This window comes from Protopterus annectens, chromosome 9.part0 (genome assembly GCF_019279795.1).
Source record: "Protopterus annectens isolate FY-2018-M chromosome 9.part0, PAN1.0, whole genome shotgun sequence".
NCBI classification, from domain to species: Eukaryota; Metazoa; Chordata; order Ceratodontiformes; family Protopteridae; genus Protopterus; species Protopterus annectens.
Genome location: NC_056743.1, coordinates 890,649,732 through 890,675,736, shown reverse-complemented (window position 1 = coordinate 890,675,736; position 26,005 = coordinate 890,649,732). Strand labels below are relative to the sequence as shown.

Below are 26,005 nucleotides of genomic sequence, written 5' to 3'. Positions count from 1 at the left end.
AAAAAGGCTTCTAACATTCCTAGGGTACACAATAAATAAAAAAAAAAATCACAACTGGTACCCTCTCACAAAATTACATTCCTGGGTGCAAGCTTGAATACAACTGCCCAGATGGCTTACCTTACACCAGACAAACAAAGGCAACTGCTATATACTTTAAACAGATGGCAACAAAAACCCAGTTATCTGCAAGACAAATTCTGCAGGCTTTGGGGTTCATGGCATCCTGCATTCTACTAATTCCATATGCAAGACTGCATATGAGGAAACTTCAATGATATCTAAAAAGTTTGCAGAGTCAACATTGTCACAGTCTGGAAACAATGATTCCTCTCATTCCCTGCCTACAACAGGAGTTTCTTTGGTGGGCAGAGACATGTCACCAGAACAAGGGACGGTCTTTCACTCTACCCCCTGCCACCCAAACTACAGACGCATCAGACTATGCTTGGGGGGGGGGCCCACCTGGCGAGGAGATGCATTCATGGCATATGGAGCCCAAAACAAATGCATCTGCATATCCACCAGAAAGAGATGCTAGCTGTTCAGAATGCCCTGATGGCCTTCAGGGATTTACTTCATCCAGGACAACTACTGATAAAGGCGGACAACACCACAGTTATGTGGTACATAAACAAGCAAGGGGGGTACACATTCCCTACCCCCTTTGCAGACTAGCCATGGCATTGTGGGACACAGCCTTGACTTACCAAGTACATCTTCAAGCTCAATCCCTGCCAGGAAAACAAAATACTCTGGCAGACGACCTAAGCAGAAATGTTATGGACCCTCATGAGTGGAAACTGGACCCACAAGTCTTTAGCATGATAACACAGAAATGGGGGAGTCCAGACATAGATCTATTTTCCTCTCCCAAAAATTATCAACTGGACAAATTCTGCACAAGGACTTTTCACATACAAGCATGGAAAGTGGATGCCCTATCCTTCAGTTGGAAAAACCTATCCGTCTGCGCCTTTCCTCCTCTGCTTCTTCTCCCCAAGGTCTTGCTAAAGGTTAGACAGGAAAAACTAAAAATGATCCTAATTGCCCCAGACTGGCTTCGCCAGCACTGGTACCCAATTCTAAGGAATATGTCCCAACTCCCTCCTTGGTGCTTGCCTCAAATACCTCATCTACTGTCTCAGCAGAGCAATCAAATTCTGCACACTCCGCTCCAAACTCTGAACCTGGCAGCATGGCTGATCATGTAGTTATTCAAACAACACCTCTCAGTAAATCTGTGATGGGATGTCATTTTGGAAGCCAGAAGGCCTAGTACTAGAAATTTTATGCTGATAAATGGAAGAGATTCTGTGCTTGGAACCAAACTCAAGGAACGGACACAGCAAAACCAAATATTCCTCAGATTTTAAAATACTTGATTGAGATGCTTGACAAGGGCCCATCTTTTTCTTCAATAAAAATCCATGCCTCTGCCATCTCGGCTCATTACAACATGGAGCCTCCCATCTTTTCTCATCCTCTGCTAAAACAGTATCTTAGAGGGGCCAAACATTTAAGGCCTCCCAGAAGATCACCAACTCCTGCATGGGACCTCAATTTTGTGCTGGAAAAACTCACCCTGCCTCCTTTTGAACCAGCATCTACTGCGGATATAAAGTTTTTATCTTGGAAAACAGCTTTTCTTTTGGCAATCACTTCAGCAAGAAGGGTTTCAGAACTAAAGGCCCTCATGGCTGTGGAGCCTTTTATTACATTTTACCCGGACAGGGTGTCCCTCAGGTACAATCCTTCCTTTATGCTTAAGGCGGTATCCAGTGCAAACTATTCACCTGCCAACATTTTACCCAAATCCGCAGAACAAGGGGGAGCAGATTCTGCATTCATTAGACGTACACAGACAACTAAGTTTCTACTTGAACAGGACCAAATCTCTAAGAAAGTCTGAGCAACTACTGGTGGCATTTGCTGCAGGATCAGAGGGGAAGGCTATATCAAAGCAGACTATCTCTAAGTGGATAAGCCACTGCATTCATTTCTGCTGCTTGCATCATGGTAAACCGGTGCCCAAGGGAATCAGGACACATTCCACCAGGGCTGCCTCTACCTCAGCAGCTTTTCTCAGAGGAGTTCCAACCAAAGACATTCTAGAAGCTGCTACTTGGAGCTCTGTACATACTTTTACAAAGCATTATCATTTGCCTCTCTTTTCTAAGTCCAGGGCAGGCTTTGCCACTGCAGTTCTGCAGGGCCTTATAGCCGCTCCTAATGCTGTTTAGTTCCATCCTCCCATCCATAGCTTTGGGATTCTACCCAAATGTAATGACTGCAACAGTGAAAAAAGAAGAACATAGTACAGTTGTGTACACTTACCATAAATGTAGATGTTCGAGTGTATTCACTGTTGCAGTCCGGGTTACCCAACCACCATCCCTCTTTTTTCTAGAACTTCTCTTTCCTTCACTGTATTCTAAAGCCTTTGTGGTGTATTTGCTTTTAGATGAAGGCAAAGTTTATGTTGCAAAAAATGCATTTACATATGTATTATTGTTTTTATTTTTTTTTTTATTTTATTTTACATTTGTTGACCGGGCTAGTCTAACTGGATACATGTCCATTTTCAGTAGAGGCCCGGGGAGAAAAGCTCCAGGAAAACATTAAAAAAAATTAATAGAGGATTTACAGAAACAAATATAAACAGTAGTAATTGTTACATAAAAACATTAAAACTAAAAAATTTATTAAATTTTTTTTTTTTTTTTATAAAACCAAAAAAATTGATTAAAATTTTTTTTTTTTTTTTTTAACAGAAGATGAACTACTCTTAGTAAATGTAGCATATGAAAATCGTTTAAGGGTAGTCTACTAAAGAAGGTGTAATATACTTGTAAACATTGAATTTATATGCAAACCTTAGTATATAGAAGCATTATAGGAAGGTTGTAGTAGATGTAGGTTGAAAGAGTCAAGAAAAAAATGTTAGAAAGCAAAAATAGGAGAGCAGTTATGTACATAAGAGGGGTAAAAGGGGTGAAAGAGTGGTGTTTATTTATATATATATTTTTGCTCCCCTTTTGGGTGGGCACCTGACATCTGGGCCAAGAAAAACTGAATAAAATGACATCTGCTGCATGTTTTATACCCCCTGATGACCTGACGTCATGGAAGAGGAGACAGCAACCAACACAGGACCCAAGACTTTGATATTCAGGCCGACTGAGGGCAACCTGCCAGCAGATTACCCAAATGTAATGACTGCAACAGTTAATACACTCGAACATCTACATTTATGGTAAGTGTACACAACTGTACTGTGCTTGAAGTCAATATTGTTCCAACATCAACATCCCCTGAAATTCCAGATTCCAGCTTTGAGATTTATGAAAAGAGAGACGCCAACTTGTTCAGAATCCAGATATCCCATTCTCCCTCCCAGCTCCAGCACAATCAGTCGCAGCAGATGCCACAGACTTTGCTTGGGGGATCTATAGAGATAAAAGTGCAAGGTTTTTGGAACAAAAACGCCAGACCAAAACACACAAACATAAAAGGGACTTTGGCAGTTATAAATGCTGTCTACTCTCTCAAACATCTGGGACCTCCACAGGTGTTTACAGACTACACCACAGTGATGTAGTACATAAAGACGTGGGGGGCAGGGGCGGACCAGGTCTTACCCTTTGTACACACTGGCCATGGTAGCTTGGTCTATAGTTTTTCTGCGTAGTCTCACTATACAGGCACCTTAGATACTGTCACTACAAAACTGCATAGTAGGTGAGCTGAGCAGGAGCAGGACCAGGACAGACCCTCAGAAATGGAAATAGTCTTCCGTGAATGGGAAACCCCTCAAACAGATCTTTTACCACAATAATATGTTGGCAAAATTCTCTTCCAGGATTCCATGCAGCAAGGCCTGTTAAGACGGGCGCTTTTTTTTTTTTTTCCCCCTTGGACAGGACTGTTCCTGTATGCTTTTCCACTCTTTCCATTAATGTCATGGTCATTCTGAAGATTCAAAAGCACTCTCCAAAGATCATTGCGGTGACTCCCTTCTGTCCCTGGCCAACAGTGGTTACCCCTTCTTTTGGAATGACCAGGGTCAATTACAACAAGCTTCCTGAAGGACTGGACTTAAGCAATGCTGAATGATAGAATCTTAACTTTTAGGCAGCTTTTTTCTGAGGACATGTAGTAGCTATTAATGGAAGAAGGAAAACATGCTACTAGAAAATCGTATAGTAGTAAATGGAAAAGGTTTCCTGGTTGGTGCCAAGAAAAGAACCACCACCCATTCAGGACTAGTTTTTCTCTGGTTTTACATTATTTGTGAGAGTTACTATCCTCTGGCAAGTCTTAATTGTCTGTCAAGGTTTATTTGTTGGCCATTTCAGCATGTTATTGCTCTTGTATCCCCCTCTTTCAATGCAATCTCAAGTGGAAGTGTTTTAACAGGGTTTTGCATACCAAGTTTCCTAGGAAACAGGTGGCTTCTCCATGGAGTTGACGTGTTAGAAAAAAATCTTCCTCGAGTTGATCACACTTAATCAGGCTTGGCTGTAGGTTCTCAACATGGAAAATGGTGTTACTAATTACATTGATCTCTGCTGGAGGAGTATCTGAGTAGCAGCCTGTTATGGTGGGTCAACCTTATCTCATTTTGTACGAAGATTGGGTTTTCTTAAGAACCAGTTCTTCTTTTAAGTCTATAGTAGTATCTGAGTTTACTTTGATCTAAACAATCCATCTTCCTGTCGTCTTTCCAGAACTTAAAAATTAGAGAGAGTTACTCCATACCTTGGATATTGGCCATTTTCAGCATGTCTGCCCATGAAACCCTCTCTCTAAGTGCACTCCCATGTGAAAATGTTTTTGAAAGAGATGCTATATAAGAAGCCTCCCAGACAATGGTGGGTTTTCTTTAGGATCTTAATTTCATGTTAGAAAAGTTAACACTTGGTCCATTTGAACCAGTTCATCTGGCTGACTTTAGAAGTTCTTTGTTTTAAAACAGTTTTGCTGATTGCTCTGATCTCTACAAAAAGAGCACCTGAGTTGCAAGCTCTTATGATGGGTCAGCCGTATCCCATTTTCTACAGTGACATTTTAATCCTTCTGTTGTGTCTAAAGTGGTATCTGAGTTTACTTTAAGCCAGTCTGTCCACCTCTCTGTTTTCTTTCCTAAGCCTAAAAATGAAGGAGAAGAGGATACTTCATACCTTGCATGTCCACAAACTACATTTGTACTGTTTTGACAGAAAGAAATGTTTCAGAACTTTTGATCAGTTGATCATTTCTTATGAAGATTACAAGAGACAACCTACATCAAAGTGGACTGTTTACAAATGATTGTCTCAGGCTTTTTGTTATTCCCATCACAATAAAATTATTCCCGACAAGGTTAAGGCTCGTCCTCCAAGGGCTTGGCTTCATTTATGGCTTTTGGAAAGCAGCAGCTTGGTCCTCTGTGCATACTTTCCCAAAGCACTTTAAACTAGATTCCTTCCCAGATCTAGAACAGGCTTTGCTTGGACCATTTTCTAGGGGCTTCCAGACCCTTCCCACCTCCCAGTTACTGTAAGCTATGATAATCTATCCATGTAGCTTAGACTATTGTATCAGTGGTTAATATGAAGAACATAGCAACTTACCAAAACAGTAGATGTTCATATGATCCCTGCTACAGTAGCCCCCCCCCCCCCCCCCCAGTTATTTTTTTGTGTGTTTTTATGCCAGGTGTAGTTTTTTTTGCTGACTAATGATTTGGGTGCGTGGAAGGTGCTCTGAAACCTTGGAAGCTAGTCAGCTGTTAAGTTCTATTCAGTGTATAACCTGTATAGCTTAGGCTACTGCAGCAGTGATCGTTCGAACATCTACTGTTATGGCAAGTTTACTTACACAAATATACTTTCTTTTTGATGGAAAACATTCAACCTTTAATGTTGTGTTGATTAAATATTTTGCTGTAAAAAGAGTTGTACTGCTGTTTAGATCCACTGTTGACTTTCACAATCTGCATCTTATGGTAGAAGGCTGTCTTTCTCTTCCTTGCTTATAGTTTGAAGGGATCATGGTAACTCTGAGCAGTTTCATTATTCCTTGTGTAGGGGACCTGGCAGGTAGAGCAGCATACCTGGATTATGAATGAACTGAAATACAGTTTAAAGAGTTGTGAGTGGTACACTGAATAATTGTTCAAGTTGAGTTTAATTTCCTGTTAAAGTGTAACATGTCTGATAGGTTACACTTTTGTTTTCCCTTAGTGAGTGCCATAATTGTACTTACTTCTTCTCAGCTTGCAAGACACCAACAAAAAATCATAAATTTACTTTTCTGTGCTTTTACTTACCAGGTGATGGACGGTATCACTTGCTTGGCCAGCCATTGCAGTATAGTCTTTCACTTTGTCCTCCAGCAGTGCTTCACAGCCAGTCCACTTTCTCAACACATCAGGTAAGAAGCATGCAGCAGTCAGAGAACTGTACAAGGGAAGCAAGCAGTGTAAACAGTTTTAGGAGCTTATAGAACGTCTTGTGTATTTCTGCTTTTTCCTGGAAACTGGTATTAGTAGAATCAGTGCAAAAAGGTGATACATGCTACATTTGAGTCAAATGTATAAAAAAATTGCATTATTTAATTTCAGTTCATCCTAGCAGAAAAATAATCTCTGAGCACTCAAGTTTTATATGGTTGCTTAAAATTATGTGGTCTTTTTGGGAGTTAACTAGGAAAAATGTTTTCACAAAGCAAAAAGCAGTAACTACCCTTGTACTAGCATTCCGAGTGCTATCCACTTCCTTTTACTGACCTTGTGAGCTAGGAGTTCATTGCATATCAGTAGTATGATTTTAATGGTGTGATGCATTCATTTATTGTATATAACAAAAACCACAAAGTACGTAGTCTTTGTTTTTTGGTGGGGGGAGGAATGCTTTGGTGAGTATTCCGGTTACATATTGTAGATGGGGACTCCTGAGTTAGTCTTATTGTTCTTATTGAAATCAAGCATTTTCTCACAGGACCCGAGATGTTATAGTTTACTCTGTATTGATTTTTAATTTCATGTGGTATAATTGAGCTCATTACACTACATAAGCAGAATAACCACCGAGTATAACGATTGGCAGGTAACATACCCCAGCTGCCAGATCCAACAGATCTGTGCAGTAGTGCACTGTCTTGCCATAATGGATGGCTTGCTGATGTAGAGCTAGGCCATATCATTGGCAAGCCTAGGTTTGAAAACTGACCCAGAACAGGAGAGCTAGGCTTCATGTGATTAAATGAATGAGGGCTTTCTGGGAAGGACTGAAGTCAAGACATTCTATTGCTTTCTACCACAGTCTTGAGGGATAGCAAGCTGAAACCCCATTAGTTATTACAGGTTCATGTGGCAGCTGTCTTGAGCATAAAGCATATTTGTGTACAGCCACTTGACATTATTACATGCCTGATCATCTTCCCAAGAAGGGGAAACAGGTATACTGGAATGCTCTCCCCCAACACACACAAGTAAAATTCTTCCAGAGCTGGTCTTTCACTAAGCACTCCCCACTTACTTTCTCTTTGCCGATAATCTAGTATCAATCCCTGGTGGAGAAAGAAGTCTCTAACCTGCAGTCCAGATTTATGTTTGGCCTCATCATCCCACTGTGTTGCCTTCCCATCTCTAATTATTTGTTGCTAATATCGTGGTTCCTTTTTCTGCAGTAATTTCCGGTAGTCTTTCCTATTTTCTGTACCCATACTTTCATTGCTATTTATTAGATGCCCTTTTTCCATCCCCATGTTGGTTTAATTCTTACAATGCTTTTTGCTACTTCTCTATTGCTTTTATTCTCAGTGAGGACCTGCACCTTTTCATTTTCATTATCATCCCTTTTCACTTTGATTTAGAACCTTCTGCTTGTGGCATGTATATGAACCTTTACTGTGTAGCTGTAAGGTATCCCTTCAAATCAGGTAATTCTAAAGCAGACCTTTTCTCTTTTCACAAATAAAATTCCTTCACCACTTTATTAGTTATCCATAACTTGTCCTCTACTTGGTAAAATATGCTTGACCTGTATATAAAACTAAAAGATCTACAAACATTTTCACTGCTTGTATCTTCTCCATATCCACAATCAAGAGCGTCTGGTTTCATAGTTTTTTTGTTAACATTATTTAGTCACTTCTCACGTATCATCAGATGCCAGAACAACATTTTTAATCCCTACACCTAAGTATTTCATCTTATGTAACCATAAACAGGGATATTGCTAAACTTCTTCATGTGTGAGTACATAGTTTACTGTTGCACCATTTATTGTATCTTTGTTAATTTTGTTATCCCAAAAAGACATAACAGTCTCAGAATGTTCCAGAACACTGTGATGTCCTTGTTTAGGTTTATCAGCTACAATTATCTACAAAAAAGTTCTCTTTTCTTGATTATCACAATGTTTCTATCATTGAAATTGAGTCCCTTATTTTCTTTGCCAGTGGCCCTAAATTAAAGCAGTTAACAGAGGGGAAGGGGTCAACTCTGCCTGGTTCCTCTCTTCAAGCACAGCTTGTTGGAGAGGAACTCCTCCCAATTCATTCTTACCTCCTTCCTTTTGTATATCCTCTTATAACCTATTTTTTCTGTAAGAGACTTCAGATGCTACCATTACCCTATTTTTAAAGTTTTGTCTTAGTGTGTTGAATGCTTTCTCTGCATCAGGATCCACCAGCGATATCAGCATGTTCTTACATTCAGCTTCTGTCTGGTGCACAATTGTATTAATTTTGCCAAATCTGCCGCCTCCTCCACAAATCCACATCGATCCATGTCTATCAGTTGTAGCAACACTGTTGCCATTCTCTTAGCTAGTACAGATATAAAGACTTTGTAGTGCAGTGTCAGTGGTACAAAAGGTAGCACACTTAACTTTGATGTAGAAGGTTGCAGGTTCTATTCCCACACCAGGTAGATCAATTGCTGACACTGCAGTGCGGTATAAGGAAAGTGCTGAACTCCTGTGTGTCTACCTTTAGATGTGATGCTAAACTAAGGGCTCATCTGCTTGAGTTGGCGGTCGCACAAGTGGATGTAAAAGATATCCTACGGCACCTATCAAAAAGAATAGTGGCTTTTTTTTTTTTTTTTTTTTTTTTTACTATTTATCATTTTTCTTGTAACAGCCTCGTTGTTCTGCTGTAATTGGCTCCCACTCCTCCTTTTTAAATCAGTCTTAATTTTTTTAAATATCTGCCAAAATCCATTTTCCAGTAAACAAAATTTTATTCAGTCTCTCATTCCAAATAACCCATATTTACAATAAATTCTTGTCTGCCCATCTCACATATTCTTTCTTCCTGCCCATGTAACATCCATACATAATGATATTCTCCTCTATATTGTCATTAATTTTCTCAAAAAATTAATTTTCTTTACACTTTTTTCAGAATTTCACTACTTTTACATTAAAAAACAGCATGCTCTGTTGTGTCTTCCTCCCAAGAAAATAAACATGCACTTTCAACTTTCTTTTTATATGGCGTATTCCTCTTTTCTGGTAATTTATTTATTTATTACCAGTTTCCATATGAAGTCCATCTTGATACACCACTTTTTCCAGACTTTAATGGCTTTAATCACTTCTGGTAAATTTTCCTGTGGATTTGCATAATATTATTTCATCAATTATACCACATCTTTCTGTCTTTTTCTTATATCATTAGTGTATATTTTCCATGTTAGCATTTTTTTCTTGATAATTTTTAATTTCTTTATTTACACATTTTTTAATTCTCATAATCTCCCAGAATTTTTGTTCTTGTAGTTAACCATTCTCACTAATAATTTCTCAATCTTTTCCTTTAACCACTTTATTCTGCTTATTTAAACGTGTATAGAGTATTAAACATCTGGGCTTAATAACCCCAGTCCCCATTCATCTTCACTCGTATGCAACACACCTCCTTTCATTGGGTTTAATCTTGAACCCCATATGAAATAAACACCAGTTGCACTATTTCCTTTCCATAGTTTTGTGGGATCATATGAACATTTGAAATATATGCTGATTTTCTTATTAATATAGAATTCACCAGATTACCTTTTTCCTGAATGCTAATTTGTACGTCCTCCACAGAAGACATCTTTCTTTTATCAAATCTTCCCACTGCATCATGGCTACATAATTTTTCCCAAATGTTATCCGTAGCATAACATGCATTCAGACAGACCATCACTGCTTTCATACATATTTTATTCTTGAGTTACAGCAGTATCATCTGTACATGTCAAAACTACTGAAATCACCACCTCCTTTTGCATCACCTCTTAGTTTACAAGCTACTTCAGTCACTATTCCATTAATTACCAATGCAAACAATATTCAAGTCATGGGACATCCTTGTCTCATACCACACTCCATGCATCTTTCTTTACTGTGCAGCCACCTATTCACTAATACTTTCACTCTGTTATTTTAATATGCTGACAATACCCGCTGTCCTAATCCTGTTTACCTATTCCATATTTCTCCTTAACATCCCACAAAACATCATGTCCTACTGTATCAAATGCCTTGCTGATATCACCTACCATAAGTTTCACATTCTTCCCTTTACTTATAATTATCATCCAAATTTTCCCTCACAGCTAACAACAATTCTTGACATCCCTTCCCTTCTATACCATATATACTTTCTTCCACAATATCCATAATCCTTCCTTTCATTGTACGCTAATTTATTCTCATAATAAAATGCTTATAATGTCTGTTTAGTATGATGTGTCTCCAGTTTATTTCATTCTTCTAATCTTTCTTCCAGTGTAAATTAACTCTTCATAAACAAACCCTTCCTTCAGCCATTTATTCAGTATATTTACAAAAATACTTTATTTGCCAATCCACTTATTTCTTGTACATTTCAGACCCTTTACCATGTTAGGCCTGTTACTGAGTTAACATTTACTTTCCTAAGTACTTCATCCAATTCACTAATAGTAATTTATTTTTCAAATTCTTCCTTAACTCATTCTGATTTTTTAACTTTCCATTCTCTCTAATGTTTACTGTTATACATATTTTCCAAGTGCTGTACTACAGTGCTCATAATTTGCTTGTATTCTTTTTAACTCTCCATTCGCGTTTTTCATTTCACTCATTGTACTAATGTCTTCCTTTACTATTTTACCGAGATATGCAGATACCACCTCTCTTCTGTCTTGTAAATATTTCTGCATAAACAGTAATGGCGTCATTTTTTCTCAATTTCTTTTATATATATTTTCCAAATCATAATACTCTCTTGTTACTGTACATTTTCCATTACTTCACTTTCTCTTCCTTTCTTGCATCATCCTGCCATTGGAAAAAAAAATTATACTTGTTAAATTCAGTCCACTGTTCAGACCAGTTTTTATAAAAGTCCATCATGATTACATGATTGTTCCATAACTCCAGTACTTTCCACTCTCCAGTTTCATCCCATATTCTCAAATTGGAGATTATGGGATGAAATTGGAGAGTGGGAAGTACTGCATTTATGGAAGGATCATATAACCGTGAAGGACTTAAAAAAAAATTGGTCATAATGGTGGACTGAATTTAAAACGTGTAATTTTTTTTTTTCAAAGGCAGGATGATGTAAGAAAGGAAGAGAAAGTAAAGAAAGGGAAAATATATAGAAGTGTATTATAAAATTTAGAGAATAATAGAAGAGAGTATAATGAGATGGAAAAAAGAAATATATAAAAGAAATTGAGAAAAAAATTAAGCAAAGTTAAATGGTCTTTAAAACCCCTCATAACGGTATCGGTTTAATATAACATTTTGGAATGGCAGTTGTGCGTTTATTTATATTGCCGAACTAAAAAGTCGAAGTTGTACTCACCGGTCTGTACTAAAAGTCGGAACTGATAACCGCGATGTTTCCAGTCAAAATTCTGAACTTTCGAAATCGAAAGTCTGTGTTAGTGTTTATGTTTTGCAGGGGGGGCAAGCCCCCCTACAGCCCCTGCTAATTATATATACCATCTCCAAGATCGCACTACAGTAAGAAAAGGGTAAATTCCCTGATACTCACTGTACTTGATCTCCATTCACAATGCCAAACTCTTACTAACAAATCATGCTTTTTATATTCATTATCATGGATTCATTGTACAGTAGAGAGTCTATTATCCAAACTAATTGGGACCTAGGATAGTTTGGATAATCAAACATATACTTGGACCAGATAAGAAAACTTCTAAAATCTTTTTTTTTTTCCTGCACGCAGGAATATACTTTTCAACCATTCAACGATTCCAGTGGACAATAAAGAGTAATGTTCCGTAGACCTATCTCGCCTTCATTCTTACATATGGTTTGGAGCCGATCTTCCGCTCCGACTCTGCCTATTACAAAGCTCAAAGTCTCTTAGTTGGCGGGTGGCTAGGTAGGTATCCCATAGTGCACTAGTACAATCTCCACATCTCGTTTGACACGTCTACGAGTTCACAAGTGCTTCTTGCTTGGCCGTGACTAATTTCAAATTTTTTTGTCTTTATTATCACTTTACTGATTCTCTAGCTAGTTATCTTATTATTAGGTACTGTTTAATAGTGTTAGAAGTGTTTTTTTTTGCCCGAACTTGTTGGCTGCTGGCCCTTGTTGTTTTCCATTTTGGTATCCTGTGTGCTAGTTTTTATTAACGATATTCATAGGTCCACGTTTTGTTAGGACCTTGTTTTCTCGCGTTGTTACACACACACACACACACACACACATACATATATATGTATAGTGTGCAGTGTTTTTTGCTAGTCTTGATACAGATTTTTTCTCTGTGGGTCCGCGTTTATATTAAGGCCTTTGTTTCTAAAATTTAGAAATTTAAAGCTTGCGTGCAGTCTTGTTTGTTCGGTACTTTGCCTGCTGCTAACTTTGTGTTTTTAATACGACTTTGCCTATCTAGCTAGGTCCGTTTAAGTTAGAGGACCTAGTCTTCTTCTATTTTTCACAGGGCTAGGCCCATTTAAGTTAGAGCACCTAGTCCTCTTTCTCTCTCTGTGTGTGTGTGTGTGTGTGTGTGTGTGTGTGTGTGTGTGTGTGTGCTTGATAGGGCTAGGCCCATTTAAGTTAGAGGACCTAGTCCTCGTTGTGCTTGTTGTGTACCTGTTTGATTACATAACTGTTCAACATGTCTAAAGAGTCTCAAGACCACAAACCTTCGGGTTTCAAAAAATGCATAAAGTGCTCCCAGAAGATGTCAATTATGGATGGACATAGTAATTGTGTATATTGTCTCGGAGCCATTCATTTGCAGGAAACCTGTTTATTCTGCCATTCCTTAAACTCCAGAGTTCTCCTGGAGCGGAGTTAATTTTGAAAGGTGGTCTCAAGCCTTCCTTCGAGGGAGACTTAGCGAGTTCTTCTTCATCTAAGTCACATTCATCCAAAAAAGAGAAGGTCAAGTCGGCCAAGAGGCATTCTCCGGCGCCGACTAGTATATCGGAACCTCCTCAGAAATTATCAAAACTTGATAAGACGACTTCCTCCTCAGCTCCACTGTTCTCGGAGCTGATCGAGGTTGTCAATGTTGGCACTGCAGTGTTGGCCCCAAGCCTTTCGAAGCTGACTACTGAAAAATTGAATCGGAGCCTGTCCAGGGATCCTTTGCTGGTCTCCCAACCTTAAGATCTCCAATTTTACAAGATCCAGATCGCCTACCCTGTCATCCAGATCCTCCAAGAGCTTGTCCGAGGAAGATGTGGAGAGAGTAGTGCTTAGACTCTTGAAGTAGTCTGCTTTGCCCAAATTGTTGTTGGCTCCAACCCAGTCGGTTCTGGACCCACCCGAATCCATCCTCCCTGTTGTGGTTCCTCCTCCGAGCCAAGTCGGGCCTTTGGAGCCAGAGTTTTCAGTGCCGTTTGTTGTAGAACCCTTGGTTCCAGCCTCCCTCATGGCTGTCTCAGAGCAGAGTTCCGCTCCGACACCTTCGGCGCCATCTGTGGTGTCTAGGAGCTGAAGCTCACCGGTCGCTCGGACACTTGGATCTGAACCTCTTTGTTTCCGAATTCCCTCTCGGTACGTCGGCTAGGGTGAGCTCGGAACCTACATCCATCTCAGAGCCAGTCGCTCTGGAGCTGCTGACTACCTCCGTTTCCTCTGAACTGGGGTTGTCTTCGGGGCCGGAGAAATCTGCTTTCGAGATGATGAGGAGTGTACTGTCTCGCTCATCAGCTCCACGCAGGGGCACAGACGCTCTTCCCCTTAAGCACCGACCTCTGTCTCAGCACCTACTCTGTGTCTCGACAGCAGATCAGGAGCCCCCGTTAGTTGGCCCCCAGTCTTCCGAGTCCTCCCCAGAGTACCCTTCTGAGGAGCCCCCTCAGAAGAGAACATGCAAGAGTAAGTATGTAGACTCCCCAGACGAGTCCATCACTTCAGACACTAACCTCGAGGAGTCAGAAGGGTCCCCAAAGTTGTCCTCTGATGTCTCTTTTGTTGACATCTTAGAGATCCTTAAGCAGAGAGGCGGCTGGCCCACTGCCGCCCCTTCTGAAGAGTTTGTGTACCTGAAGGCTTTCGGGTTTCAACCTTCAGCCTCTTGGGTGTCTCCACCTTTCGATGAACTCTTAGACTTGGTTAGTCGGAAGGTGTGGGAGACTCCTGATGCCATGGAGACAGTTCCCAGAAGACCCAATAAATTCCTGTCGGCCCCAAAAGACAAAGATTTTTTTGTGCAAGGGCATGCCTGTAGATGCCATGGTGGCGGCGGCGGCCACTAAGAAAGAACTAGCGGAGACTTCATCTGTCGAATAAGGAGTCTCGAACGATGGATAGATATGGGAAGCATATCTTTTCTTCAGTGGCTTTTACTCTCAGATCGCTGAACTATCTCACACATTTTACTAGGCTTCAAAGAGATCTCCTCAAGGAGTTAGGAGATGCTCTTCAAGGTACATCTACTGAAGGAGTCCCTGAGAAGGTGTCTGCTCAATTCCAATGTGAACTCCTCCATGAGGCTGATCTCATATGCAGCTGATGGAGCGAGCAGGGCAGCGGGTTCAGGAGTTTCCCTTAGGAGATGTTGCTGGATGCGCTTATGTAATTTTGCGGAGCCTTTCAAGTCTACCTTTACCAACGCCCCCTTTGGCAGTTCTTCATTGTCTGGACCTAAGGTAAAAGATACACTCACCAGGTGTGAACAAGAAGGGAAAACTCTCTCTGCCATGGGATTACGTTTTGCTGTCCCCTCTAGACCATATCCCAAGGGGCAGAGAGGTGGTAAGATGTGGTTCAAGAAGTCCCAGAGATTTGTCCTGGATGCACAGGTTGACTCCTCCATCAGAGGCAGAGGAAGAGGAGCTAATGGTAGACATCGCCCTAGAGGCAGGGGGGGGGGGCAAAACCAGGGAGGCTGCAATTCGTTTTGAGGCTGTCCCTATCAGCGCTCCTGATGTGGGGCCCGGCTGCACTTCTCTGGAGCCAGTCGGGGGTCACCTATCTTTGTATCCAGAAGCCTGGCTAAACATCACCCAAGACAAATGGGTACAAAGAATTATCACCAGAGGTTACTCCATACCCTTTTCTCTTCCACCCCACACTCCCAAGAAATCCCGAATGTTCCACCCAATCACAGGGATTAAGCAACTGTAGAAGTGCAAAAGTTGCTTGCAAAGAGAGTCATCCAAACTGTCCCCACAGACCAGATAGGATTTGGAACTTACTCCAGATTCTTTTTAGTGCCAAAACATACAGGGGACTGAAGGCCCATCTTGGACCTTGGAAAACTAAATGAATCTGTAAAGAAGGCCAAGTTCCGGATGGTGACACTGCAGTCTGTATTCCCTCTGTTAGGGAAAGGCAATTGGATGTGCTCCATAGACCTCCAAGATGCGTACTACCATATAAAAATGGACAGAGCATCGAGGAGTCACTTATGCTTCCGGCTGGGAGCATGTCACTACCAATTTCGTGCTCTGCCTTTTGGTCTCACCACAGCTCCCAGGGTGTACCAAATGCATGGCAGTAGTGACAGCTCACCTGAGACGTCTAGGATTCCAAGTATTTTCATACCTGGATGACTGGCTCCTGACCGCCACCACCAGGCATCTACTCCTACAAACCAGAGATTCCACCATCCAGCTTTGTTCTCAGCTAGGGATTACAATAAATTGGGAAAAGTTTGCCTTATCTCCCTCTCAATTTGTGATTTTTATAGGCGTAGAAATAGACACAGTCGCCATATTAACTTGTCTACCGGCAGAAAGAATTCAGAACCTCAGACAACAAATTCTCAGTTTACTTCCTGTACCGAAAGTCAAGGCAAAGACAGTGCTGAAACTGTTAGGGACCATGGCCTCCACCATAACACTAGTCACTCTAGCCAGATTACATATGCAAATTCTCCAGTGGCTTCTATCTGCCCACTGGTCTTTTCAACAACTGCCTCTTATCTCACCATATCATCATAACAGTCTTGCAAAAAGGACCTTCGTTGGTGGATTCAACCCGATCAGCTGACAACAGGCACTCCATTCCTTCCTCGCCAACCTGTTGCTACTGTGACCACGGATGCCTCACAGATGGGGGGGTGCATTATCTAGGCAGGACTGTCCAAGGCACATGGCAAGATCACGAGGCTCACCTACATATCAGTGTCCTAGAGATGAGAGCAGTGCTTCTAGTGTTGCAAGCACTTCATGACATTCTTCCTCTAGAGACAATAGCAATCCAATCAGACAACATGTCATTGGTATGGTATCTCAACAAGCAAGGAGAAACCAGATCTTACCCCCTTTGTCGAGAGGCCTTTTGTGTATGGAAGGGGGCAATATCTTCCCAATGCTTTCTAGTGGCAGTGCATATCCTGGGGACAACCAGTGTGATAGCAGACAAGCTCAGCAGGGCAATCAATGCCTCACGAGTGGTCTAGGAATCAGGAAATAGCGGAACAGATCTTCCACAAATGGGGACAGCCTTGCTACGATCTCTTTGCCAGTCCGATCAACTCCAAATGCAGCAGCTACTTCTCTCTTATCTCCCCTCTGGGGGATTCACCAAGAGACGCACTTGTTCATGGTTGGCCCCTGGGACTCCTTTATGCTTTCCCTCCCATTCCTCTCATATCCAAAGTGATTCAGAAAGCAGTTATTGGGAAGCAAAATGATTCTTATCACTCCTTACTTACCTCGTCAGATTTAGTTCTCCTTTCTCGGGCCTCATCTACTAGATGATCCATGGACTCTGGAACCAGTGCCAGACTTTTTGACACACATGTCAGGTTCCCACACCCTTAATTTGACAGTGTGACTGCTCCAGTTCCATCCCTAGACAGGCTTCATGATTTTTCACCTGCTATGACCCACATAAACCTTCCACTAGGAAGTTATACACTAGCAAATGGAGAAGGTTTTCTATCTAGGCTAAAGAAAGGAATGTAGATCCTTACACTGCATCTCTCCCTATGGTTTTAGAATTTTTGTCTGAACTTTTCCATCAGGGATCTGCCGCTGCCACAATTAGGGTCCAATTGGCAGTGATATCTAATTTTCATTTGGGACAACAAGAATCTAACCTGATGTCCCACAGATTGTGTAAACCCTTCCTTAAAGGCGCTACTTTGCTGAGACCTCCCTTTCAGGAACCGGTATCTCCCTGGGATCTAAATTTTGTTCTGATCAAAATAACTTCACCACCCTTTGAACCCACACACAAGTGCCTATTGAAGTTTCTGTCTTGGAAGACCTTGTTTCTAGTAGTCATCACATCAGCTAGACGAGTATCAGAGTTACAAGCACTATTAAGCCTCCTTATTTGAGTTTCCCTTCGTACAAATCCTTCCTTTATCCCTAAAGATTGCTCTCACACTAATGTGAACCAAACCGTAGAATTACCGGTGTTTTTCCCCTAATCATTCTAACACTGCAGAATACAAATTTCATCAACTGGATGGTCACAGGCAGTTACAGTTCTTCCTTCACAGGACTAAGGAACTCAAAGTCAGACCAATTGTTAGTTTCCTTTTCTGAATCTAGAGTAGGTCTGCCAGTCTCTAGTAACCCTATCAAATTGGATTTCAAGCTGTATTTCCTTCATTTACTCCTCCAGTGGAAAAACTCTACCATTCAAGATTAAGGCTCATTCTACACGATCCCAGTCTACATCTGCTGCCTTCCAAGCCAGATTTCCAATTGACAGTATCTGTGCAGCAGCAACTTGGGCTACCCCTCATACAATTAGTACTCATTACAAATTGGACCTGACCTCAAGGGGTAGAGCCTCCTTTGGTTCCACAGTACTCCGGCGTATTTTCCCGTGAGCCACCCAAGAATAAGGTGCTAAGGACGCTGTCCCATACGTAAGAATGAAGGCGAGATAGAACATAAAGAAGTTATGTACTCACCATAACGTTCCATGTTTGTAGTCCATTTCGCCCTTCATTCTTACGAACCCACCCACCTACCCCCATCCTGGAAGGGTCTGGAGACAGGATAGTGTTACCTTGGTAGGGTGGAGACCTTTCATTATTGTTCTTTCTGGATAACTTTATTTCTTTCTATAATTTAGCAGCAAACAAGATCTGGGGATTGTACTAGTGCAGTATGGGATACCTACCTAGCCACAAGCCAACTAAGAGACTTTGAGCTTTGTAATAGGCCGAGTGGCTCCGAACCATATGTAAGAATGACGGGCGAGATGGACTATAAACATGGAACGTTATGGTGAGTACTTAACAACTTCTTTTTCACACACGAGCTGGCTGGCTACAAGCTCAAAAAACATGCTCAAGCAACTATGTATAATGTTTACATATTCAGATTTTTTCCTACCCGAAAACTTTGGAAGGCTGGTTCTGATAATTGACGTTTTGGATATCTGATGTTTGGATAATCTACTCTCCACTGTATTTAGGTTCGGCATTCTGCATTTTTGAAACTGTACTTTCCATCATCTGACATTCAACAAAGTGCATTTCAAGCTTTTGATGGTAAACCAACTGTATCACCATCTGCTTCCCTCTATTTTTTCCAGTCTTTTCTTTTTTTACTTTAAGTATTCCATCAGTGTTTCACTTATTTTAAACATCTGTGAGTGCGCTTTACTTTTTCCCCCCTCTAAATTTACTGAATCTGTCTGCTGTACCAACATTAAAACTTGGGCTGTTTTTTTGCTGAACAGTTGCAGGATTCTTCCCAGACAGAGATTTTTTTCTTCTCCTTTTCTAGTTGATTTTCTCTTCTTTCTCAAAATTTCTTTGCTGGCACCCAGGCATGGTAATTACTAGTCAGTAATTACATTTTACCCCAATGGAAATATTTTACTGATTTTGCATCTGTTTTCACATTGAGAGAGCTCTTATTAAGCTGTTGATCCGTGTGCAGCTATCTTCTAGGTGTGCTGTATGTGGGTCTGTGTATAAGTCAAATTAGATATCGTCCTTGACGAATGTGGGAATGCCTCTACAGTTTGGTGGTTGCAAAATCCAGGTGTGGAGAGTGCTTTCCTTACATGTAAGCCAAGTCTCTTTAACTACATGTACCACAACATGTTCCAGATGTAGGAGTGCCTCAAGATCATGCACTTTGTTATTAAGACTCATGGAGTGGAGAAGAGCCAGTTTAGGGTTAGGTGTTAAGTTGGTATGTCTTTTAGATGGACTGTGCCTAAAAAAGTCACTATGGGGCAGCAAAGGCTTTTGCAAGTATGCAGAATCATTGAACAAGAGATACAGGCCATTCCTTCAAAACAAGTTGAACTGTCATTCATTCCATCCCAGGCTGATACATACTGTATTCCCCTTGAATGACGCAAACTGTAAACTATTTCATTTGAAGTTGTTAGTCTTCCTATTCATCACTGATGGGTTTGGTTCCGAGCCCTCGGAACGGAGTCAGCCTTATACCAAACTTGCGTGCACCAAAAACCCTCGAGCTAAGCTGCTATCCACAATGCCCTTTATTCAGTTACCCCAGATTTCATTTGCCACACAACCATATAGCAGCATTTCACCGAGCTCTTCAGCTAAGTGATTTATCTTATACATTTTCAAGTTTTTGTAAATGTTTTTTCCCCGTTTATCGTTTGTTCTTTGATATCTCTATTTTCTCAGCTCTACCCACAGGTATTTCTTTCTTACCATTGTTGGTATTTTTGAACTTTCTACCCTTGTGGTATCTTATTACTTATTATTATTGTTGGTATTTCCTCTCTCTCTTTACTACTTCATTTCCTCCACTGTCCTCACTCTTTCTCTTTTGTGTGAGAGTGTGTTCTGTTATGTCTGAAAAGAAGGGAACTACGGGGTTTAAACACTGCTCTTTTTGCAGTGGTAAACTTCCGAATAGCGACCTCCATGAAGAGTGTGTGTATTGTTTGGGGGTTCTGCATTTGTCGGCAAAACCCCCGTGTGATATTTGTGCTAGCTTCAGTCAGCGGACGCTGAATGAACATCAGAATAAACTGATTTTGAAGGGCCTGTTTGCTTTGCCTTTTTCGGAGGCTATTTCTGCAACAGAGGTCTCATCCCCTCCTTCTGTGGACAAGAAACATCCTCGCTCAGACCCCTCTTCACCGGCCAGTGACAGAGGTAAAAGCCATAAGCACAAGGCCCAAAAGTCTTCTGAAGAGCACTGTACTGCCTCTTCGGTTCTGACTACATCGGTTCCGAGCTCGGCTCCAGCAAAGCTTACCGAGGTCGCCTCGTCGGCGCCTACCCCGGCACCGACAACTATGGCGCCATCTACTACCTCGTTTCCGATCAGATTGTCTGTCTCGGCACTGACATTGCCCATTTCCACTCTGATACTGGTTCCGACAACTTCAGAGCCGTTTTTGACATCCACCCCTGTTGTGACTTTGGCTCCGAGCCCGTTCTTGGCTCCAACCATACCGTTGTTGCCGGTTTCTAAATTGGAATCGTCGGTGCCGTTCTGTGATATACCACTGACCCGATACCCATCGACTGTGGACCCGTTTGCCGGACAAGCCTGCAGCCCCTTTTTGGACCGGCCTGATTCCCCCTCAGGGGCATCAGTGAGATCCACCAGGAGCCTTTCAGAATTGGATGTTGATTTATTTTATTTATTTTACATTTGTTGACTGGGATAATCCGACTGGATAAATCTCCATTTTCAGCGGAGGCCTGGTGAGAAAAGATCCAGAGTTTGTAAATACACAAAGGCAAGCAAACACATACAGAGTCATTTAACAAATACAGAGCCCAGGTACAAAAATATAACATATTAGGAGTATATAGAGAAAAAATATATGTTTTAGCTACAAATTGTAGTGCAAAGATGTGGTGCGCCTTTTTGACCAGCTGCTGACCGCCAGGGGAATTTCAAATTTGCCTAGACCCTATCCCACTCCAGGCTTTGGGTCTATTACTCCAGCAACCCCTACATACTCTCCTCCCTTGGATCCAAGGCTCATATATCCAACGTTTTCTAGAGGACCCCCTTCCTCGGTGCTGACAACAACAGGGTCTGAGGCCCCGAGGCCCCTTTGGGTGTCAGTTCTGTCATAACCCACCCTCCCTCAATCTCATGCTTGGGGGGGTGGGGGGGTGGAACCTCTTGTTCCCGTACTGGTTCCAACTGTGTTGTTGGTCCCAACTTCAGATCCGAGGGTCACTACCACTCCAAGTTTGCTTGAGGCTCCATCCCCGGGGGCGGACTGTGTAGAGCGGGGTGACACCCCGGTTCCAATTTTGCCTTCTTCGGTTCTGGGCTCCCACTCCTCTTCAGGTGGGCCCACTTTCTGGGTGATGGAGAGGGTGCTTGCTTCTAGCAATCCTCCTATGTTGGTTATTCCCCCAGTTCCTTCTGAGCCACGGCTGTCAAAAGCCACCCCCTCAGAACTCCGAGAGCACAAGGCCCAGGAAACCCCTGCCCAGGGTATTTCCCTTTCTGAGTCATCTTTGGTTGCTCCCACCAAAATCCCCCCCTCGGAAACGGGTGTGTAAGAAGAAACACATGGACTCTCCGGAGGAGTCCCTCACGGAAGATACGGGCTAAGATGATGGGGAAGGTCACCCCCTGACTGTCGCCTTCAGAGACATCATGGAAATCTTCAAACAGGGGTGACTGGAAGCCCTCCAGTCCTTCCTCGGAGGAATCCGTATTCCTGCAGGCCTTTCACTCTCGGCCCTCTACTTCTTGGGTGACCCCCCCCCCCCACCGCCGATGAGTTTGTTAAGCTCATCATGCAGCGGGCATGGAAGAACCCAGACTCCGTTGAGACCATCCCCAGGAGATCAGACAAGGTACTCTCCCCTCCAGAGGATCAACCCCATTGATCTAGAGGTTTGCCAGTGAACGCTATGATGGTGGCGGCAGCAGCCACGAAAAAGGACCTTGCAGAAGAGAGTCCTGCTGTTTACCCGCCCTACATAGTGTCCTGGGCAGTGGACAGGTTAGGGAAGCGAGTTTTTGCATCAGCGACCTTTGCAGTTAGGTCTCTGAACTTTTTGGCACATTTTACGAGGCTCCAGAGAGATCTTATCTCTGAACTCTCCGGAACCCTTGTGGGTCAAGTATCGGATGGAGCACGAGATAAAGTTGCTTCCCAACTTGCTACCCTATAGTCAATATCCAATTCATCCATGAGGTTGCTGTCACACGCAACCGAAGGAGCAGCTAGAGCTGCGGGTGTAGGCATAGTCCTGAGGCGCCACGCCTGGATGCGCATTTCTGACCTTGCGGACTCCTTCAAGTCTTCATTTTTAAATGCCCCTATCGAACCATCAGCTCTGTTCACTGCTAAGGTTAAGGATACATTAGCTAGGTGCGAGCAAGATGGGAAGACCTTGTCTGCCATTAGCCTACACATTTCCAAACCTCAGCGTTCTTTCTCCAGGAGTCAGAGGAGCAGGAAGATGTGGCACAAGTCTCAAGGTCCTTTCCGAGACGCACATGGTGAGGACTCCTCTAGAGGCACAGGGGGTTCCAATAATGGAAGGCTCCCCTTTTGGGACAGACGGGGTCCCCGGAACCAGGGCTCCAGAGATTCCTTCTTGGGTAGACCGTATCAGTGCTCCTGAGGCACTGCACGATTGCTTTCCTCTGGAAGCAGTCAGGGCACGTTTTTCTCTGCACCAAGCTGCCTGGCTCTCCATTACAAATGATCAGTGGGTGCAGAGAATCATTACCAGAGGCTACCATATTCCCCTAATATGTTATCCAAGACCTCCGAAATCCCTTCCCAATGTTCCACCCAGTCAAAGGGAGGAGGCAGCTTCCGAAATACGAAAGCTATGTCAAAAATGAGCCATCCAACAGGTCCCCCTAGATCAGGGTTCTACTCAAGATTCGTTTTGGTGCGAAAGAAAACAGGGAACTTGAGGCCCATTCTGGATCTCAGCCAACTAAACAAATCGGTAGTTCAGACCAAATTCCGCATGGTCACGATTCAAACCATCTTTCCCTTTGTGCGGGACGGTGTGTGGATTTGCTCATTAGATCTCCGGGATGCGTATTACCATATCAAGATGGACAAGTGCTCCAGGACCCCACTTCGCTTCCGGTTGGGAGCCAATCACTACCAATTCAGAGCCCTGCCTTTCGGTCTCTCGTCGGCCCCCAGAGTGTTCACGAAATGCCTTGCAGTGGTAACAGCTCATCTGAGACTTCAGGGATTCCAGGTGTTTCCGTACCTAGATGATTGGCTCCTCTCTGCCCCCACCAAGCGTCTTCTAGTTAGGGCACTCCGCTACACCCTGATTCTAGCATAGTCACTGTGGATCATCATACATTGGGAGAAATCCAACCTTCAACCCTCACAACAACTGGAATACATAGCGGCAATATTCAACACCTAATAAAGCCTGATCTCACTTCCTCTTCACAGGCTTCTAAGACTAAGGGCACAAGTTAAAGTGATATTCTGTCGAAGAAAGGTGTCTGCAAGGGAAGTTCTCCAAACCTTGGGGTCTATGGCTGCAGCCATCCCTATTGTTCCCTTAGCCAGACTTCACATGATATTACTGCAATGGCTCCTTCAGGCCCAGTGGATACCCAGTCTTCACCCCCTGAGCTCACAAATTCTCATCACCAACACTTGCAAACTAGATCTCCTCTGGTGGATGAGTACAGACAAAAATCTTTGGTGTCCTTCCAGTCTCCCCAGCCCAGTGCCATGGTGACCATGGATGCTTCCCTGATGGGGTGAGGGGGCCACTTCCAGGGAAAGTCAGTCCAAGGCACGTGGTCCAATGTAGAGGGCAACTTGCATATCAATGTCCTGGAGTTAAGAGTGGTGGTATTGGCATTGCAAGCTTTTTATCCACTCCTTCCATCCGGAACGATTGTTGTCCAGTCGGACAACATGTCCGTGGTCTGGTACATAAACAGGGAGGGACCAAATCCTACCCCCTATATCACGAAGCCATGAGAATCTGGCAGTGGGCGATAGCTTCCAACTGCTTTCTGATCGCAACGCATATCCCGGGGAGCTCCAGTGTGATTGCAGACAGGTTGAGCAGATGCATTCTCTATCCTCACAAGTGGTCTCTCAACCCGGGTGTGGCAGTGGAAATTTTCAGCCGTTGGGGTCAGCCATGCTGTGACCTTTTCGCCTTCTCCTCAAACACAAAGTGCCGCAGCTACTTTGCCCTCTTTCCCCTTCTCGGGAAGTCACCGAGAGACACTTTGATTGGCCCACGGGTCTCCTTTATGCTTATCCTCCGATTCCTCTGATTCCCCTTGTTCTAAGGAAAGCTATTCGGTTGAGAAGCAAAGTGATCCTCATTGCCCCGTTCTGGCCTCGTCAAGTGTGGTTTCCCTTCCTTCGACCTCATCTGTTACAACCTCCTTGGATCCTAAACACTCGTCAGGGCCTCATATCTCACCCACAAGGGCAGACTCCCCCAAATCTGTCCACTCTCAAGCTGACAGCTTGGCTTCTCCATAGGTTCATAGGTTCATAGGTTTATACTAGGCTATCTGCCCTAAGGCATTTATAAGCCTAGCCCAAAGTTTTGTGGCTTACGCCACCCCTTATGTTAAAAAATACTGTGCCCATTAGTTTGTTGTGCCTCTGTCCAGCAGTGACACAGAGATGATTCCCGGGGTAAACCTACGATCTCCCATCCACCGGTCAAGATTTCTCTTGAACAGAGCCAGCCAACTTCCGTTAGTTGCCAGGCAGGAAACCCTCTCTTCACCCTTACGTGATATTATCTTGGCCTGTCATAAACTATCCACCAGGAAACTTTACAGGGACAAATGGAAAAGATTCTCTATTTGGTCACATAATCAGAAGCTAGACCCATTCTCAGCACCTGTAGCCACTATTCTTCATTATCTGGCTGAACTGTTCGACAATGGGGCCTCAGCTTCCACCATTCGAGTCCATCTAGCAGCTGTTTCCAACTTCCATAATGGGTCAGATGGAGTCCCGCTTATTTCCTCTCACCTTTGCAAGACTTTCCTCAAGGGTATTTTCCACAGCAGGCCTCCCATCAGGCAGTCGGTGGAGGCATGGAATCTATCCTGGGTTCCACAGTCTCTTTCTTTGACCCCTTTTGAGCCAGCTGCAACATGTGATCTAAAATTCCTGTCATGGAAATCCTTATTTCTGGTGGCTATAACCTCAGCCAGACGAATTTCTGAATTACAAGCATTATGTATCAAGAGCCCTTACCTGATCTTTCATAAGGACAGAGTCTCAGTTCGTACTAACCTATCCTTTCTCCCCAAAGTGGTTTCTGACTTTTTGATTAACCAGTCCATCGAGCTCCCTGTGTTTTTCCCAAACTTCTCTAACAAGGGGGAATATTGCCTACATTCCTTGGATGTTCATAGACAATTACGTTTCTATCTGGACAGAACTAAATCCTTTCGCAAGTCGGACCAGCTTTTCATCTCCTTTGCGGGCCCTAGAATGGGAGGCGCAGTATCCAAAGTTACTTTATCTAAATGGCTCAGGGATTACATTGCCTTCACATACTCACTTACAAAGGGTCCTAAGCCTGGCCAAATCAAAGCTCACTCAATTAGGGCTTTTGCAGCATCTGTTGCCTTCCACTCTAGGGCCTCCATGGATGAAATTTGTGCAGCTGCCATTTGGGCTAA

The 26,005-nt window shown here is 42.9% G+C and overlaps 1 protein-coding gene across 1 annotated transcript in view; it reads left to right on the top strand.

Moving 5' to 3' along the window:
- The window catches only part of R3HDM2 (R3H domain containing 2), a 2,908,810-nt gene that overhangs the window by 2,626,696 nt on the left and 256,109 nt on the right, over positions 1 to 26,005 (top strand). The window contains exon 16 of the mRNA XM_044083626.1: positions 6,317 to 6,417. Within this exon, the coding sequence (XP_043939561.1) occupies positions 6,317 to 6,417 (101 nt within the window). The remainder of the gene's footprint in view (positions 1 to 6,316; positions 6,418 to 26,005) is intronic.